The following is a 17,579-nucleotide window of genomic DNA, read 5'->3' on the forward strand; positions in this document are numbered from 1 at the left end:
GGCAAGCAGAGGCCACTCTTCATCGCAGTGCGCGGGCCTCTCACTGTCGCGGCCTCTCGTTGCGGAGCACAGGCTCCAGAAGTAGGCTCAGTAGTTGTGGCTCACGGGCCCAGTTGCTCCGCGGCATGTGGGATCTTCCCAGACCAGGGCTCGAACCCGTGTCCCCTGCATTGGCAGGCAGATTCTCAACCACTGCGCCACCAGGGAAGCCCCCTCCTACATTTTTATTGCTCTTATTTTACTGTCTCTTCCAGTAGCACGTAAATTTGTTCAAGTTTCTCCTGTATATATTTCTATTACTGCTGTGTTTACTTTTACAATCAAATTTCTCAAAAGAGGGCTCAACTAGGCATGATGGCGCGTGAGAGTCATCTGTGACGGCAAGACAGGCTACCAGGCCCCCAAAGGCGCTGCGAGTAGCGCGAAAAGGCCCCTCTGGCGCCCCGCCGCGTGATGGGCGGAGTCACGCGCCCGTAGGGGGCGTGGCTTCCAGCGCGCGCGAGAAGGGGGCCGGCACCGCCTGCGTGCACACAGTCGGCGGCCGCGCGCAGCACTCTGGGCCCGGATGGCGGCTCTGGCGGTTGGAAAGGGGGCTTTCCGGGAGGAGGAGGGCACCGGTGGGGACGCAGCGGCTCCGCAGCCCCATGCCCCGACGAGTGCGCCCGGGGCTCGTCTCTCGAGGCTGCCTCTGGCGCGAGTGAAGGCCTTGGTGAAGGCGGACCCCGACGTGACCCTCGCAGGACAGGAAGCCATCTTCATTCTGGCACGAGCCGCGGTGCGGCAGAGGCACAATGGGATGGCGGGGGTGCGTGGCGAGGGGCGGGGCTCGGGGCCTTTCCGAAGGGCGGGGCTTAGCGAGCTTTTGGGCCGGGTTTGGGGAACGTGGGGAGCGAGAAGAGGTTTTGGGGCGGGGTGTGCTGAGCAGCGGGAGGTGAGAGAGGTGCTGGGGCCGGATTCTGAGGTGTGATTATAGGAAGGGAGGACGGAAAAAGGGTCACATAAAGTAGTTGTACTGGTTTGCTAACATACATACCTCTTCATGAGGGCCTGGACGCGACATTAATTTGCATCTCCAGTCTAACACTGAACTTGTAGGAGCCTCAAGTAAATGAGTGTGGTGGATCTACAAGTGAGGGAGGGACGGATGTGTCATGGGCGACTGCAGGAGGGGGAAGGGGACTAGACTTTTATGAAGTGCAGGAGAGCCTTCAGCTTCCTTGAGAACCTCTCTTTCACCCCTGTCCGTTCCCCCACCGCCAACAGAAGCACGCACAAGAATTGTACTAGAATTCATCCATACAACTCTGCTTGTTTGTTTTGTTTTTTCAATTTTGGTTTGTATTATAACTTTTACTGTTTTTTTTTTTTTCTGCTTCTTTTCTTCACAGGAACTGTTTGTGGAAACCATTGCAAAGGATGCCTACTGTTGTGCTCAACAGGGGAAGAGGAAAACCCTTCAGAGGAGAGATTTGGGTAAAGTGTCACTGTGGTATCTTGGATCTGGGGGCAGACAAGAGAGGGCTGGGCAAGGTTTTCCCTTACACTGGTTAAGACGGCATCACTGTAAGATGAGCGGTGCCACAGGTCTCTTCCTACGATGTTTTCTCTTGGGCTGCCACAGTACCAGAAAACCCTACCTTTTGAAAATCTGCTTTGGGTGGCTGGAGAGGTGCTGGGACAGAGAACCGAAGGAGTCTAGATGTTGCCAAAGCTAACGAGACCCCTTTATACCTTCTGCCATATTGTACCAGGCTTGACTTTTTTATTCACCTAGAAAGTAGAGGTTTGATTTCTGACTCTACTTTTTAGCTGGTAACCCTAAAACATCTGTAAGCTTTCATGTACCATAATATCGCTTTCCCTGCTGTATAGGCAGCTCTTCTCTGATGACTTTCAGAGCAAAGATGTTCCCCTCAGTGAGCAGTATTTAACCAGGCTTTTCTTATTTTCTTACTCTCAGAGAGACAGCTGATACGTAAAATTTGGTGGTGGAGTAGATATGGATCTCAAGATAGCAAGGGACAAATTTTATAAATGCCCTAATTTGCATAAAGCCTCATGCCCTTCACTGTGTGGGTTGTGCTTTTGTAAGCGGTTGATGCCCTGATGACCAGAGTTAGTCAGGTGTCCCTTTACCTTGTGTTTCAGATAATGCAATAGAAGCTGTGGATGAATTTGCTTTCCTGGAAGGTGAGTTCTCTATCACGGGGTAATCATTTCCACCTGTCTTTCCCATGCTAATGATCTGAGTTCAAAACCTTATAAAACTGATAGCCTGGTTCTTCCTTGTTCATGTAGGAATAATTCTTTCTCCCTATTTCCTATTAAGATAGGAAAAACAAATTCTAATTCAAATTCCCTTGGGTAGTTAGAACTTCTTCCAGAAAACTGCTTAACCATAAAAAAATGGGAGGGACTATAAAGACCCCAGTGTAGTTAGGTGGATTCAGAAGTTTGATTCTTACTTTGATCTCCATTCTTAGATATAAATCTTACCCCTCATCATAATGCTAGAGATCAGAAATGATTGCCATCATTTAAAGGGTTGCTTCTTTTTTCTTCTTCAGCAGTCTGTGTAAAGTGATTATTTTGCCGCAGTGAGATTCTGTTCTGGCCTGTATCTATTTGTTCTTAGGAATTTTAGATTAACTCTTGTATACTAACTAAATCTTGTCATTGAAATAGAAAATATTTGAGATACCTCATTTTAACTACTCTTAGAGCTCTCTCTCCTACTTAATTCCTAAATCTGATCAGCTTACTATTCCCTACATATATTCTGATTGAAGAGCTTTGCGAAAGCCATGCACCTTCAGTTCATTCTCACCTTTATCACACCAGGATGTTCTCAACTACCTCCCTGAAGCCTCATTACTTTCAGAAATCTTTTCTTGAATTATTTATTTCACTATTTTTACTCCTTTGTTCTGCATCTGTAATCAACCTAGGCCCCTGGCCCTCTTGATATATTCTTTTAAATGTCTTTTAAGATATATTCCCATGGCTAGCTTTGAGCCTAGATTATTGAGTATTCTCTTAATTTGTAGATCTTTTTTAAGCCTCTTTTCTGATTACTCCTTTTTCTTAAAAATAACTTGTTAGCTGCCTACCTAAGGCGGACAATTTCTTGTGACTGACATCCTGTCAGTTCCTCAATCAAAAATGTTTGGAGCCTAACTCTACCTGTTTATTTTTATTTTATTTTATTTTTAAATATGGAACACTTCATGAATTTGTGTGTCATCCTTGCACAGGGACCATGCTAACCTTCCCTGTATCGTTACAATTTTAGTAAGTGTAGTGCTGAAGTGAGCACTTCTACCTGTTTATTTTTAATTACCATCTTTTCAAAGAGATGAGCGATGTGATCAAATTTCTATTTAAAGACATAAAACTGCTAACCTCTGGTGCCAGGATGATAAATTGGAGGGTGCTAGGAATAGAAGTGGAGAGAACTTAACAAAGTTTTCCACTTTAGCCTATACCATGCATAGTGCTTGGCTTGGATTTTTAATAAATGGCCATTTAATGAGTGGTGGATGTGTTCATTTTCATCTTTGGATTCAATAATCTCAGTAGTTGAATCCCTCTGCTCTATCCTACATTAGTAGATCTGAATTTTGGTCATTTTAGCCCCCTTGGCAGTATTATATTATTATTATAGTAGTCAGTATTATATTATTTTGTACCTGGTAAAATAAATGTTCTTATGTCCTTAGACGTGTATGTTTTAAGTGAAATTTTTTTTCTTTTTAGTTGAGTCAGTATATATTCCTGTTTAAAAGTGAAATAGTTACCTAATGACTTATAATGAAATGGCCCTCATCCTTTTATTATTTCTGTTTTTAGCTTTTCAGATGGCTTCTTACATTTTTGAATAATATGCTTTGTTGTTGATTTATCAACTGTAGATCTTATCTTTTGACTTCCTGCTATGATAAATGAAGGTTTGGCTAACCTATAGTACCCCATCAGTCCCTTCCCTCCTTTCTGAGTTCTGGTAGTTTTATCATTATTTTTAGTTTCTCTGTTACCTTTACAATTTATGTAACATACTAAAATATGTATTTTTTTTTGTTGACTCCTCACTTTGTAAGGTATGACTGTTAGTTCTCTTATTCCTTCCTTTCCCATTTTTAGCTCACTTCTAGCTCTCACTTTGTGTCAAGGCTGAAAACATACCTCCTTATCATAATTAGATCTTCCATGCTATATAGGTTGAGTGTAGAAGTTGAAAAACGGTATTGTGAACAGTCTTCCTCTACCCTGTCTGTCCTTTAATCCCTTATATAGGTCCCCTCCCTTTAGGTAGCGGTTATTAGTCTCTTGTCTAATCTTCTGGGTATTTTAATGCAAATATGGTTATATATGTGTATATATATATTCTTTTCTAAGCCTTTCCTTATGAAATGAGTATGGTATAGAATATGTATATCTTTTGTGGATACTGCCAAACATCCTGTATACCTGATTCACATCTCTATCAGCAGTGTATGACAGTTCCCATTGTTCCTCATTCTCACCAACACTTGGTATTATCAGGGTTTGATTTTTGCCAGTCTGGTAGGAACAACATTGATGAGAGTTTTTATCATAAAAGGGCGTAGGATTTTGTTAAATGCTTTTTCTGCATCTGTTAAGATGGGCATGTGGTTTTTGTCTTTCCTTTTGTTAATGTGGTGTATCACATTGATTGATTTGTGAATATTGAACTATCCTTGCATCCCTGGAATAAATTCTACTTGATCATGGTGTATGATCCTTTTTAAATATATTGTTGGATTTGGTTTGCTAGTATTTTGTTGAGGGTGTTTGCATTTATATTCATCAGTGATAATTGGCCTGTAATTTTTTTTTTGTAGTTTCTTTGTCTGGTTTTGGTATCAGGGTAATGGTGGTCTTACTGTAGAATGAATTTGGGAGTGTTTCATCTTCCAGGTTTTTGGAATAGTTTGAGAAGGATAGGTACTAGCTCTTCTTTATACGTTTGGTAGAATTTCTCTGTGAAGCCATCTGGTCCTGGAGTTTTGTTTGCTGGGTGTGTTTTGATTAATAGTTCAGTTTCACTACTGGTGGTCCAGCTGTTCAGATTATCTATTTCTTTCTCATTCAGTCTTGAAATGTTGTCTGTTTCTAGAAATGTATCCATTTCTTCTAGATTGCCCAATTTGTTGGCATATAACTGTTGGTAGTATTCTCTTATGATTTTTTTGTATCTCTTATTTTGTTTATTTGGATCCTCTTTTTTTCTTGATGAGTTGACTAAAGACTTTTCAATTTTGTTTATCTTTTCAAAAAACCAGCTCTTGGTTTCATTGATCTTTTCTATCGTTGTATGTTTCTCTGTTTCATTTTTTTCCTCTCTGATCTTTATTGTTACCTTTGTTCTGCTGACTTTTGGCTTTGTCCTTTTTTTTCTAATTCTTTTAGGTGGTAGGTTATGTTGTTGGAGATTTTTCTCATTTCTCGAGGTAGGCCTCTGTTGCTCCAAACTTTTCTCTTAGAACTGCTTTTGCTGCATCCCATAGATTTTGGAAAGTTGTGTTTCCATTTTTATTTGTCTTGAGGTAGTTTCTGATTTTCTCTTGGATTTCTTCAGTGACCCATTGGTTTTTGAGTAGCATATGTTTAGTCTCCGCATGTTTGTGTTTTCCCCATTTTTCTTCCTGTGACTGATTTCTGGTTTCACACCATTGTGGTGGGAAAAAATGCTTGCTATAATTTCTAACCTCTTAAATTTGTTGAGACTTGTTTAGTGACCTGGCATGTGATCTGTCCTGGAGAACATTCTTTGTGCATTTGAAAAGAATGTGTATTCTGTTGTTTTTGGGTGGAATATCCTGTAGGTATCTTTTAAGTTAACTGGTCTAATATGTCATTTAAGACCACAGTTTCCTTATTGACTTTGTATCTGGATGATCTATCCATTGATGTAAGTGGGGTGTCAAAGTCCCCTACTACTATTGTATTACTCTCAATTTCTCCCTTTATGTCTGTTACTGTTTGCTTTATGTACTAGGTACTCCTATATTAGGTGCATATGTTATTGAATGTTACATCCTGTCTTTGTATTGATCCCTTTATCATTATATAATGCCCTTTTTTGTCTTTTGTTATAGACTTTGTTTTAAAGGCTATTTTGTCTGAGAAGACTATTTCTACCCCAGCTTTCTTGTCATTTCCATTTGCATGAAATATCTTTTTCCATCCCCACACTTTCAGTCTGTGTATGTCTGAAGCTTTGAGGTGGGTCTCTTGTAGGCAGCATAATAGATAGGTATTGTTTTTTCATCCAGTCAGCCACCTATGCTTATGATAGGAGCATTTAGTTCATTGACATTTAAGATCATTATTGATAGGTACGTACTTACTGCCATTTTGTTCATTGTTTTCTGGTTTTTATAGTTCTTTCCTGTTCTTCTGCTTTTAGTTTCTTCCCTTGTGCTTTGATGATTCTATTTAGTGCTATGCTTGTGTTCCTTTCTCTCTAGTTTTTGTGGATCTGTTATAGGATTTTGATTTGTGGTTACCATGGGGTTCATATATGTTGACCTATATATAACTACAAGTTTTAAACTGGTAGTCATTTAAGTTCAAACACATTCTAAAAGATGTACATTTTTTCACTCCTTTCCCCTATGTTTTATTGTTTTGATATCATATTTTACATCTTTATGTTTATTCCTTAACTGTTATTGTAGTTATAGTTGATTTTACAATTTTTTATCCTTTTTTTTTTTTTTTTTTTGTGGCTGTGCTATGTGGCTTGTGAGAACTTAGTTCTCTGACCAGGGATTAAACCTAGGCCCACGGAACTGAAAGCGCTGAGTCCTAACCACTGGACCACCAGGGAATTCTCTGGTTTTTGTCTTTTAATCTTCTTACTAGCTTATTTCAGAGGTTGATCCACAGCCTTTTAATATATATTTGCCTATACAAGTGAGATTTTTCCTTTCCTATAGATTCTTTTTTCCTGTTGTAGCCTTTTATTTTCCACGTAAAGAAGACTCTTTAGCATTTCTGCTTTATTTATCTGGATATCTGTTTCCTTCTTCAGGATCAGGAAGTATTCAGCCATAATTTCATCAAATACATTTTTGATCCCTCTCTCTCTCTCTCTCTCTTCTTCTGGGACCCCTATAGTTTGAATGTTGGTATGCTGGATGTTGTCCCAGAGGTCCCTTATACTATATTCATTTTTTAATGTTTTTCTTTTTGCTGTTCTGATTGGGTGATTTCCGTTATTCTATCTTCAGATCATTTTTGCATTCTTTTGTATCACCTAATCTTCTGTTAATTCCTTCTGGGGTGTTTTTCATTTCAGTTCTGACTAGTTCTTTCTTATACTTTCTAGTTCCTTGTAAAAATTTTCACTGTTCATCTGTTCTTTTCCCTAGTTCATCTATTCTTTTCCCTAGTTCAGTTAGCATTCTTGTTACTAATGCTTTGAACTTTTTATGTGGTAAATTACTTATTTCTGTTTCATTAGTTGTTTTTTCAGGGTTTTTTCCTTGTTCTTTCATTTTAAAGAAATTCCTTTGTCTTCTCATTTTGCTTAACTTTCTCTGTCTCTGTGAAATTAGGTGAAACAGTTACCCATCCTGGTCTTGAAGGGGTGTGCTTGTGTGGGAGCATCTCTATATAGTCTGTGTGTGCTCAGTGGCTTTGATGGGAGAGCTGGATCTGAAGTGAACACAAGTCACATCTTACCCCAGAGTGTGCTGGCAGCTATCACCTTGGTAGAAGGTGGGGCTGGACATGGAGGGGCTGGAGCCAGAGGCAGATGCAAGCTGGGTCTTCTCCACTCCTCAGTTGCCAACACTGCCCTATCAGGAATGGTGTCAGGTCCCAAATTGCTGGAGCAGAAACCCTGAGAGTAGGGTCCGAGTTGATTCTGTTCACTTTGAGTGTGTGCTCTTCCCCCCTCCCCACATCAGCACCTTTGCTCCGAGGGGAGCAGTGCTGGAACCAGAGGGGCTGGATTGGGCACCCAGTGGAGGCTGGGGCCCGCACTTGGATGGTCCTAGCACCAGTCAGAGCTACAGACTGCTTGTGATCTGCTGCCCCTGTGAATGCTAGTAATGGGTGCCCTTTCCCTGTCTGGGTGCTGTGCCAAGTTTGAGCCTACTCTGTCCTCCACAGTTTGTACTTTCCTCTGCAGTGGCAGCCTTTGCCCTAGTGGGGAACTGTTGTGGAGCAAGAGGGGCCAGAGTGGGCATTTGGCGTGGACTGGGGTATGCGCTGGGGTGGTCCCAGCACCAGTCAGAACTCCAGACCACTCCTGATTTGCTGCCCTGTGACCACCAGTCATGGGTTCCCTTGCTCTATTCAGATGCCGTGCCAGATTCAAGCCAGCTCCGTCCCTCACAACTGTGTGTTCTCCTCAGCTGTGGCAGCCTTTGCCCTAGTATGGAGCTGTGCTGTGGAGTAAGGGGGGCTGGAGGGGGTGCTTGGTGTGGGCTGGGGCACGCACTGGTTGGTCACAGTTTCAGTCTGCTTCCTCTGCCTTGTTTTGGGAGTAAGCAAGCATGTGTGCACTCTTCACGAGTGGAGACTAGGTTTCTTACAGCCACACTGTCAGTCCCACTGGATTTCAAACCAGCTAAGAGGACTCGTCCTCCTTGTGTTGGACCCCAGATCTGGGGTGCCCATGTTGTGATTCAAACTGCTCACTACCCAGGGAGGATCTCCAAGCCTGTCCTGACCTGACCACTTCTCTTCCCTTCCTACCTGACTCTGTGTGGATCTTTCTTACAGCTTTGATTGTACAGGAGTTCTGCCAGACTCCAGGTAGTTTTCAGTGAGAATTCCTCCACATGTGGATGTATTTTTGATGTGTGTGATGTGAATTATTTTAAGGCTTATATTCTTTGTCTTTAAGTGGGGCATTTAATTTAATGTAGTTAATGATATATATGGGTTAGAAGTACCATCTTATTTTGTGCTTACTATCTGTCTTATTTTATGTTTTATTTTTTTCTTTCCATTTTTTACCTTTTTTTGAGTATAATTTATTCAGTTTTCCCTCTATCAATTTGGAAGTTGTATACTCTTTTTTTTTGCTACCCTACCAGTTACTACATGCATCCTTAATTTATCAGAGCCTAGTGTTAGTACCTTTCCCTTTATCCTCAACAAAATGGGATCTTAGAATCCATTAGCTCAATTTACAAGTCCCTCATCCCCCACTTATGCTGGTATTGTCACCTATTTTGTGTTGTCTTTGTCAGTCCACATAAGGCTATATTATTGCTATATTATACAGGCAATGATATATAAATTTATCCACATATTTATACTGTCTTTGGTCATCTTTCCTTTTTATATTTCTGCTCCTCCGTTTGTGATCATTTCTTTCTTTCTGAAGTAAATCCTAAAGGATCTGATGGTAGCAAACTCTGCTTTTCTTTTTTGGTATAAAAAAGCCTTTATTTTACTTTTTTTCTCTACCTGTTCTGGCTCGCTGATTTACTTTCTTTATTGAAAGATATTTTGCTGAATATAGAATTCTAGGTGGAACTTTGTTTTAGCACCTTGAAACAGTCATTCTTCTCTCTTTTGAAGCAAATTTGTCCCTTTTTTCTGTCTGCTTTGAAGATTTTCTCTTTATTTTTTCTGTAGTTTCACTCATTGTCTAGGTATAATTTCCTTTTATGTAGTCTGCTTAGGCTTTTTAAATCTATGGATTGATGTCTTTCATCTGTCCTGGAGAAGTCTCTTTCTCTCTCCTTTCTCTTGTTCTTTCTCCTTTCTCTCTGGGATTCACATTAAATGTATGCTAAAAGTCAACCATCATTTTGCCTCTCCATGATGTATTCTATGTAATTTTTCTGACCTTCCAGTTTATTAATTCTCTGTTCAGTGGTCTTGTCTCCTTTAAACTTTCCTGTTGATTTATTAGTTTCAGTTCTTGTTTTATTTTTCAGTTTCTGCGAATTCCATTTAGTTATTTTTCAAATCTATTTTGTCACTTTGTATTTGCTGCGGATGTTTTGAAGCTTGTCTTTTATTTCAGTAAACATAGTATGTACAATTGTTTATAGTCTGTGTCCAATCTAATATCCAAAGCCTTTTAAGCCTGGCTTATTTATTTACTTTTCTGTCTATTGTTTCTGTTGGTACTGTCTCATGGTCTTTTTCTATTTGCCTAGTTATCTTGGTATATTTGTCATTGTATTAATATTTGAAAAAATTATTTGTTGGATAATTATTTGAGGCCAGTATAATGAGACTTTTCTTCAAAGATTTTCATTTGCTTCTGCAAGACATCTATGGACATGTATCAGTGCAGAACCTCCTTTTCGAATCCAAGACCTGAGGATTCCTTGATCACTGTGGTGATATAAACTGTGATGGCAGGTTTGTGAGGGGACTGATTTAATTCTAGTTCAGCCTTACTCTGAGGGTGTAGCCTTTTGGGAATCCAGCTTTTAGAAAGGGGGCAATTATCAAACCTTTCCACTTGGGCAGATTCTCAGATTTGACCCTTCATTTGCTCAGCCCAAATCGCAACAGTTTCTCAGCTCTCTTTTGGATTGGCAGATTCCCCTGAGGTAAAAGCAGTTTTGGAGGCTGGGTTTTCTTTGTGTTTTTGCTTTCTCTAGATTTTGGGTTTGCCTTTTCTTGAGGCCTGTTTAATGCCTGAAGGATTTTCTTTTTAAAAATAGTTTAATCAGCTGTATCAGTTGGTATCAGCAGAAATTTGCCATTATCAAAAGCAGAGGCTATTAAAAAAATTTTGAGGTTTTTTGCTTTGTTTTGTTCTTTTCTTATGTGTTCTTTTTTTTTTATGATATATATTTTTAATTATTTATTTATTTATTTATGGCTGTGTTGGGTCTTCGTTTCTGTGTGAGGGCTTTCTCCAGTTGCGGCAAGTGGGGGCCACTCTTCGTCGCGGTGCATGGGCCTCTCACTATCGTGGCCTCTTGTTGTGGGGCACAGGCTCCAGACGCGCAGGCTCAGCAATTGTGGCTCACGGGCCTAGCTGCTCCGCGGCATGTGGGATCCTCCCAGACCAGGGCTCGAACCCATGTCCCCTGCATGGGCAGGCAGATTCTCAACCACTGCGCCACCAAAGAAGCCCCTCTTATGTGTTCTTTTCCCTGAATTCTTTCTAATCTTTCCTTTTACTGGATAGGCTTTCTTCAAATGCCTTGTAATTTTTATTCTATTTTAGAATGAGGGAATAAGAAGGCTCTTTGGAACCTGTGTATGTATGTGTATGGAGGGTGGTTTTTGCCTTGCAGTTTTACTTTAGTGTGGGTAGGGGGTGGGACCAGATGTTATGTTGGGGGCCTCCAAAGGCCAGAATTGCAGAAAACTTGACTGTGGGAAGCTGGAATTTTCAGAAGCTGCTCTAGTTCTCCAGATAATTCATTTAGTTCTTTAGAAGAGAGCCTGCTGATTTTGTTTTCAAGTTAGATTTAGTTTCAATGCTTGTTTTCTGGTAGTGCTGCACACAGGGAGGGTTGTGGGGAGATGGGGTCAACTGTTTATCATGTAGACCCTCGAGTCATTACCCATGTTAGCCTTGCATCTCTTTCTGTCATTTTTGGTGTCAGTCTAGATCCTCCCCATGAGTTTTCTAGTTAGATGGGTTCCCACCTCTGCTGCACCCCCCTCTGTGTTTATTGTAGGCTTATTTTTCTCTGCCCTATTTATAAACACACTTCAGTCAGATTTCTGTGTCAGTTTTTTGTTTCAACCAAATCTCTTTGTTGTAGATTTATATACCTGTTAAAAGATTTTTTTCCTTTCAAGTGGAATCTTGCATGGGAGGGCATACAAACTTGAGGGTTCAGTTTCCATCTTTTTTTAAAATTAAAAAAAAATTTTTATTTTTGGCTGCATTGGGTCTTCGTTGCTGCGCGTGGGCTTTCTCTAGTTGCGGCGAGTGGAGGCTGCTCTTCGTTGTGGTGCTCAGGCTTCTCATGGTGGTGGCTTCTCTTGTTGCGGAACATGGGCTCTAGGCATGTGGGCTTCAGTAGTTGCAGCATGTGGGCTCAGTAGTTGTGGCTCGCAGGTTCTAGAGTGCAGGCTCAGTAGTTGTGGCACACAGGCTTATTTGCTGTGTGGCATGTGGGATCTTCCCAGACCAGGGATCGAACCCATGTCCCCTACAATGGCAGGAGGATTCTTAACCACTGCGCCACCAGGGAAGTCCCCAGTTTCCCATCTTGACCTGGAACTTTTTCAAAGATTATAAACTCTGCTTAGAGAACTTATTTATTTTGTATCACTCACCCCTTGTTGTAGTCTCCACAGATGCTCATTAACCAACACAATTTCTTAGCCCTTTTCCCACCTCTAAATTGAACTCTCCAGACTTAACTGCCCAGCCTCTGTAATGACATGTTCTTCCCAAAGGATCTTTTGGATAGATATTCCCCAAAATGAGTATTTTGGTCTTAGAAGAACTGCCAGTACCAAAGCAGCTGCCACTTAACTTTGCCCAGTTTGCTACATTCATCTAGCTCTTGAGACACCTTGCTTTCAACATTGCTCTTTGTGTTTTTAGGTACTTTGGATTGATTGCTGAGCTGGGCAGTTTTGTGAGCCTGTACCTGCATCCTTCAGCTAGGGCCTCTGCAAGTCTCAGCTTTGAAGAAGAGTCTTTGGAATACTGGACTTACACACTTTTCCTGTTCTACCTTCACCTAAGCCTGGATAAGCAGAGATCTCACCTGTTAGCTTTTCTTTATAAGGTCTTCCACTACTTGTGTCTTCCATTTCTGGCCTGGATGCAGCTGCTGCTGCTTGTGGTAGAGATGTAGAAAATGATTTTTTGTAGGTTGCTTAATAAATGATAAGGACCAAATAAAAGTTTCTGATCAACCTCAACCTAGTGTGTTTTATAATCTTGCCTTTGTTCTTGCCTCATGACTGGAGAGCCACCATGCCTAGCCACAGATTTTTCTGATCTTCCCTGCTAGCCATTGTAAACCCCAGTCTTTCATTTATTTGTTCATTTTTTTTAGCACATCAGCAGAGTGTGGTTCCAGAATTTATAGGATGTCACTTAAGGTCTTCAGAGGTCAAATAAATGTGATCCTAGATTTAAAACCAGTTAAAATATTTCAGTAGCTTTATTGAGATATAATTCACCTACCATACAATTTACCCACTTAAAGTATACATTTCAGTAGTTTTTAATATATTCACAGTTATGTAAAACTGTTGCTATAGTCAATTTTAGAGCATTGTTAAGGGAATTACATAATAGGTGGTATTTCGTGTCTGCCTTCTTTCGCTTAAGATAATGTTTTGTAAGGTTTATCTATGTTATAGCATGTATCAGTACCCATTCCTTTATTTTTAAAATTGTAAAATATACATAACATAAAATGTATCATTTTAACCACTTTTAAACGTACAGTTCTGTGGCATTTATTCCCATTGTTATCACCATCATCCATCTCCAGAACATTTTTCATCTTCCCACACTGAAACTGAACCCATTAGAAAATAATTCCCCATTCTTCCCTTCCCCAGGTCCTAGTTAAATCTTGTTTTTTTGAGAGAAGGTGTGGGTGACATAGGAGGAAGGAGGCAGAGTACTTAGAAAGTAGTGGTTAAGGAAAGCAGCAGGAAGCCTTGGACAGTGGGACTTAAATATTTTTGGATCATGAATAGAAGGTATAAAGTATATAAATCTCCCTAGAAGGATGTGCAGATGCTCAATCTTGTAATGTTTTATAAGTAAATTTTTTTTAGAATAATACTGATTTACAGAAAAGCTGCAAAGATAGTACAGAGTTCTTATATACTCCTCACCTTGTTTCCCATTGTTAACATCTTACATTGCCAAGTACATTTGTCAAACCTAAGAAACTGACGTTTATATCACTATTAACTAAACTCCAGACTTCTTGGATTTCTCCAGTTTTCCCATTAATATCCTTTTTCTGTTCTAAGATCCAACCCAGTACATTGCATTTACTTGTCATGTCTCCCAGTCTCCTCTGGTCTGTTTTCTCTTTTCGTGACCATGATAGCCTTCAGTAGCACTGGGGAGGTATCCAGCAGACTGTCCCCGACATGGGTTTGTCTGCTTTTCTTATGATTAGTTAGTACCAGAACTTTGCATATAATTTCAGGGGTTACACAGGCCCCTGAGGCCCTTCCATGGGCCTCGTATTATTATTGCAGATTGGAATTTAAAAGGGAATGCAGGCCTTTTTTCAAGATAAACTTAGAGGTTGCAGCCCATTAATAGGACATGAAATCAATGTACTGTTGCCACTGTCATTTTAAAATAAAATATTAAAAGCAGTGGAGTGTTGAACTGAGTGAAAGGTAAGTATTTTTGTTTCATTTATATGTGTGTATACTACATCATTGTGGAAAATCTATGTGGTGGGCACAGTTTTGGCCCCCATGACCTTTGCCCCTGGTGTCATGCTTGTGAATATGTTACATGGCAAGAGGGAATGTTGCATATGTAATTAACGTTACTAATCAGTAGACTTTAAAATAGATTATCCTGGATTATCTGGCCAGCCCCAAAGTAATCACATGGACTCTTAAAAGCAGAGCTTTCTCCTGGCTGAGGGTAGAAGTTATAGAGATGTGGCAGAAGAGGACATCAGAAAGATTCAAAGCATGAAAAGGACATGATCTATTGTTGCTGGCTTTGAAGATGGAGAGGGTCATGAGCCAAGGAATGTGGCAGCCTTTAGAAGATGAGAACAACTGCTGGCTGACAGCCAGCAAGGAAATGACCTCAGTCCCACAACTGCATTGAACTGAATTCTGCTGGTAACTTGCCTGGTCTTGGAAATGGGTTGTCCCTTAGAGCCTCCAGAAAAAGCCCAGGCCAGCTGACACCTTCACTTTGGCCTGGTGAGACCCTGAGCAGATAATATGGTCACACTGTGCCAGACTTCTAACCTGCAGAACTGTAAGATAATAAATGAGTGTTGGTTTAAGCTGCCAACTTTGTGGTAATGGTGTATTTCTTACTGGGGGTCAAGGTAAAACAGCATTGGAAAATATTGCTGTAGTAGAAAGGATCCTGGACGGGTCAGGAGACTTTGGTTCTCATCTCACTACTCCTACTACCTTAGATAAAACTGTGTTAATCACTTACCCTTCCTGAGTTTTCCCTCTTATCAGTTGAGTGGGTTGTTCTAAAGTTTCTTCCATATGACATGTTTTTCTTTTATGAACTGCTCTTTTTTTTTTCAGCAAAATTCACCCCTTTTAGTATATAGTTTTATGAATTTTGATAAATGCATTTAATGACCATCTCAATCAAAGATTAGAAAAGTTACATCACCACAAAAATTCCCTCGTGCTGCCTCTTTATAGTCCTCTCCCACCCAACCAGTGTGCCAGCTCCTGACAACCACTGATTTATTTATTGCCCACATAGTTTGCCTTCATAAATGGAATCATACAGTTTGTAGACTTTTGAGCCTGGCTTCCTTAATAATGCATTTGAGATTCATTTATGTCGTGTGTATCGGTAGTTTGTTTCTTTTTATTTCTGTGTAGTATTCCATTGTATGGAATGTACGTACCACATTTTGTTTATCCATTCCCCAGTTGAGGGATATTTGCCAGTTTTTGGTGATTATGAATAAAGGTGCTGTAAATATTTGCATGTAGGTTTTTGTGTGAACATTAACTTTTCATGTCTCTTGGGTAAATACATAGGAGTGGGAATGCTGGATCTTGTAAACATATGTTTACTTTTTAAAGAATCTGCCCAACTGTTTTCCAAAGTACCAATACCATTTTGCATTTATACCAGCAGTGTTTTAGAATTTCAGTTGTTCTGCATCCTTGCTAGCACGTGCATTGCTATAAACTTCCCTCTTAGAACTGCTTTTGCTGCATCTCATAGGTTTTGGATAGTCGTGTTTTTCTTTTCATTTGTCTCTGGGTATTTTTTTGATTTCCTCTTTAATTTCTTCAGTGATCCATTAGTTGTTTAATAGTATATTGTTTAGCCTCCCTTGTTTGTATTTTTTGCAGTTTTTTCTTGTAGTTGATTTCAATCTCATACGTTGTGGTCAGAAAAGATGCTTGATGTGATTTCAATTTTCTTAAATTTACCGAGGCTTGATTTATGGCCCAAGATATGATCTATCCTGGAGAATGTTCCATGTGCATTTGAAAAGAAAGTGTATTCTGCTGCTTTCGGATGGAATGTTCTATGGATATCAATTAAGTTCATCTGGTCTAATGTGTCATTTAAGGCCTTTGTTTCCTTATTGATTTTCTCTCTGGGTGATCTGTCCATTGATGAAAGTAGGTTGTTATAGTCCCCCACAATTATTGTGTTACTGTCGATTTCCTCTTTTATAGCCGTTAGCATTTGCCTTATGTACTGAGGTGCTCCTATGTTGGGTGCATATATATTTATAATTGTTATATCTTCTTCTTGGATTGATCCCTTGATCATTATGTAGTGTCCTTCCTTGTCTCTTGTAACATTCTTTATTTTAAAGTCTATTTTTTCTGATACAAGTATTGCTACTCTAGCTTTCTTTTGATTTCCATTTGCATGGAATATCTTTTTTCATCCTATCACTTTCATTCTATACGTGTGCCTAGATTTGAAGTGGGTCTCTGGTAGATAGCATATATACAGGTCTTGTTTTTGTATCCATTCAGCCAATCTGTGTCTTTTGGTTGGAGCATTTAATCCATTTACATTTAAGGTAATTACTGATATGTATGTTCTTATTGCCATTTTATTAATTGTTTTGGGTTTGTTTTTGTAGGTCTTTTTTCTTCCCTTCCTCTTTTGTTCTCTTTTCTTGTGGTTTGATGACCATGTTTAGTGTTGTGTTTGGGTTGCTTTTTCTTTTTTGTGTGTGTAGCTATTGTAGTTTTTTGGTTTGCATTTCCCATGAGGTTTTGATAAAACAGTCTATATATGTACAAGGTTGTTTAAGTTGCTAGTCTCTTAATTTCAAATGCAATTCCCATTTCTTACCTTTGTACTCTCCTCTCATCATGGTTGCTGGTTTTGATATCATATTTGTGTGTGGATGATTTCCTGCTTTTATTGTATGTTTGCCTTTACCAGTGGGCTTTCCCACTTGTGATTTTCTTATTTCTAGTTGTGGCCTCTACCCCCAACCCCTTTACTTAGAGAAGTTCCTTTAGCATTTGTTGTAAAGCTGGTTTGGTGGTGCTAAATTCTCTTACCTTTTGCTTGTCTCTAAAGCTTTTGATTTCTCCTTCGAATCTGAATGAGAGCCTTGCTGGGTAGAGTATTCTTGGTTGTAGGTTTTTCCCTTTCATCACTTTGAATTTATCGTGTCACTCCCTTCTGGCCTGCAGAGTTTCTGCTGAAAAATCAGCTGATAACCTTCTGGGAATTCCCTTGTATGCTATTTGTTGCTTTTCCCTAGTTGCTTTTAATATTTTCTCTTTGTCTTTAATTTTTGTCAATTTGATTAATATTTGTCTTGGTGTGTTCCTCCTTGGGTTTACCCTGTACGAGGCTCTGTGCTTCCTGAACTTCGGTGACTGTTTCCTTTCCCACATTAGGGAAGTTTTCAGCTATTATCTCTTCAAATATTTTCTCAGGCCCTTTCTCTCCCTCTTCTTCTGGGACTCCT

The 17,579-nt window shown here is 39.9% G+C and overlaps 1 protein-coding gene and 1 non-coding gene across 2 annotated transcripts in view; one reads left to right on the plus strand and one right to left on the minus strand.

Moving 5' to 3' along the window:
* Positions 1-511: 511 nt before the first annotated feature.
* The window catches only part of POLE4 (DNA polymerase epsilon 4, accessory subunit), a 105,427-nt gene continuing 88,359 nt past the window's right edge, over positions 512-17,579 (plus strand). The window contains exons 1-3 of the mRNA XM_061210527.1: positions 512-775; positions 1,389-1,473; positions 2,149-2,190. Of these exons, the coding sequence (XP_061066510.1) occupies positions 566-775; positions 1,389-1,473; positions 2,149-2,190 (337 nt within the window). The 5' untranslated portion in view covers positions 512-565. The remainder of the gene's footprint in view (positions 776-1,388; positions 1,474-2,148; positions 2,191-17,579) is intronic.
* LOC133074862 (U6 spliceosomal RNA) lies at positions 3,210-3,316 on the minus strand. Its single transcript, XR_009697268.1, has one exon. It is a non-coding gene; the product is annotated as a U6 spliceosomal RNA (small nuclear RNA).

Source organism: Eubalaena glacialis, chromosome 14, assembly GCF_028564815.1.
Source record: "Eubalaena glacialis isolate mEubGla1 chromosome 14, mEubGla1.1.hap2.+ XY, whole genome shotgun sequence".
Taxonomy (NCBI): Eukaryota; Metazoa; Chordata; class Mammalia; order Artiodactyla; family Balaenidae; genus Eubalaena; species Eubalaena glacialis.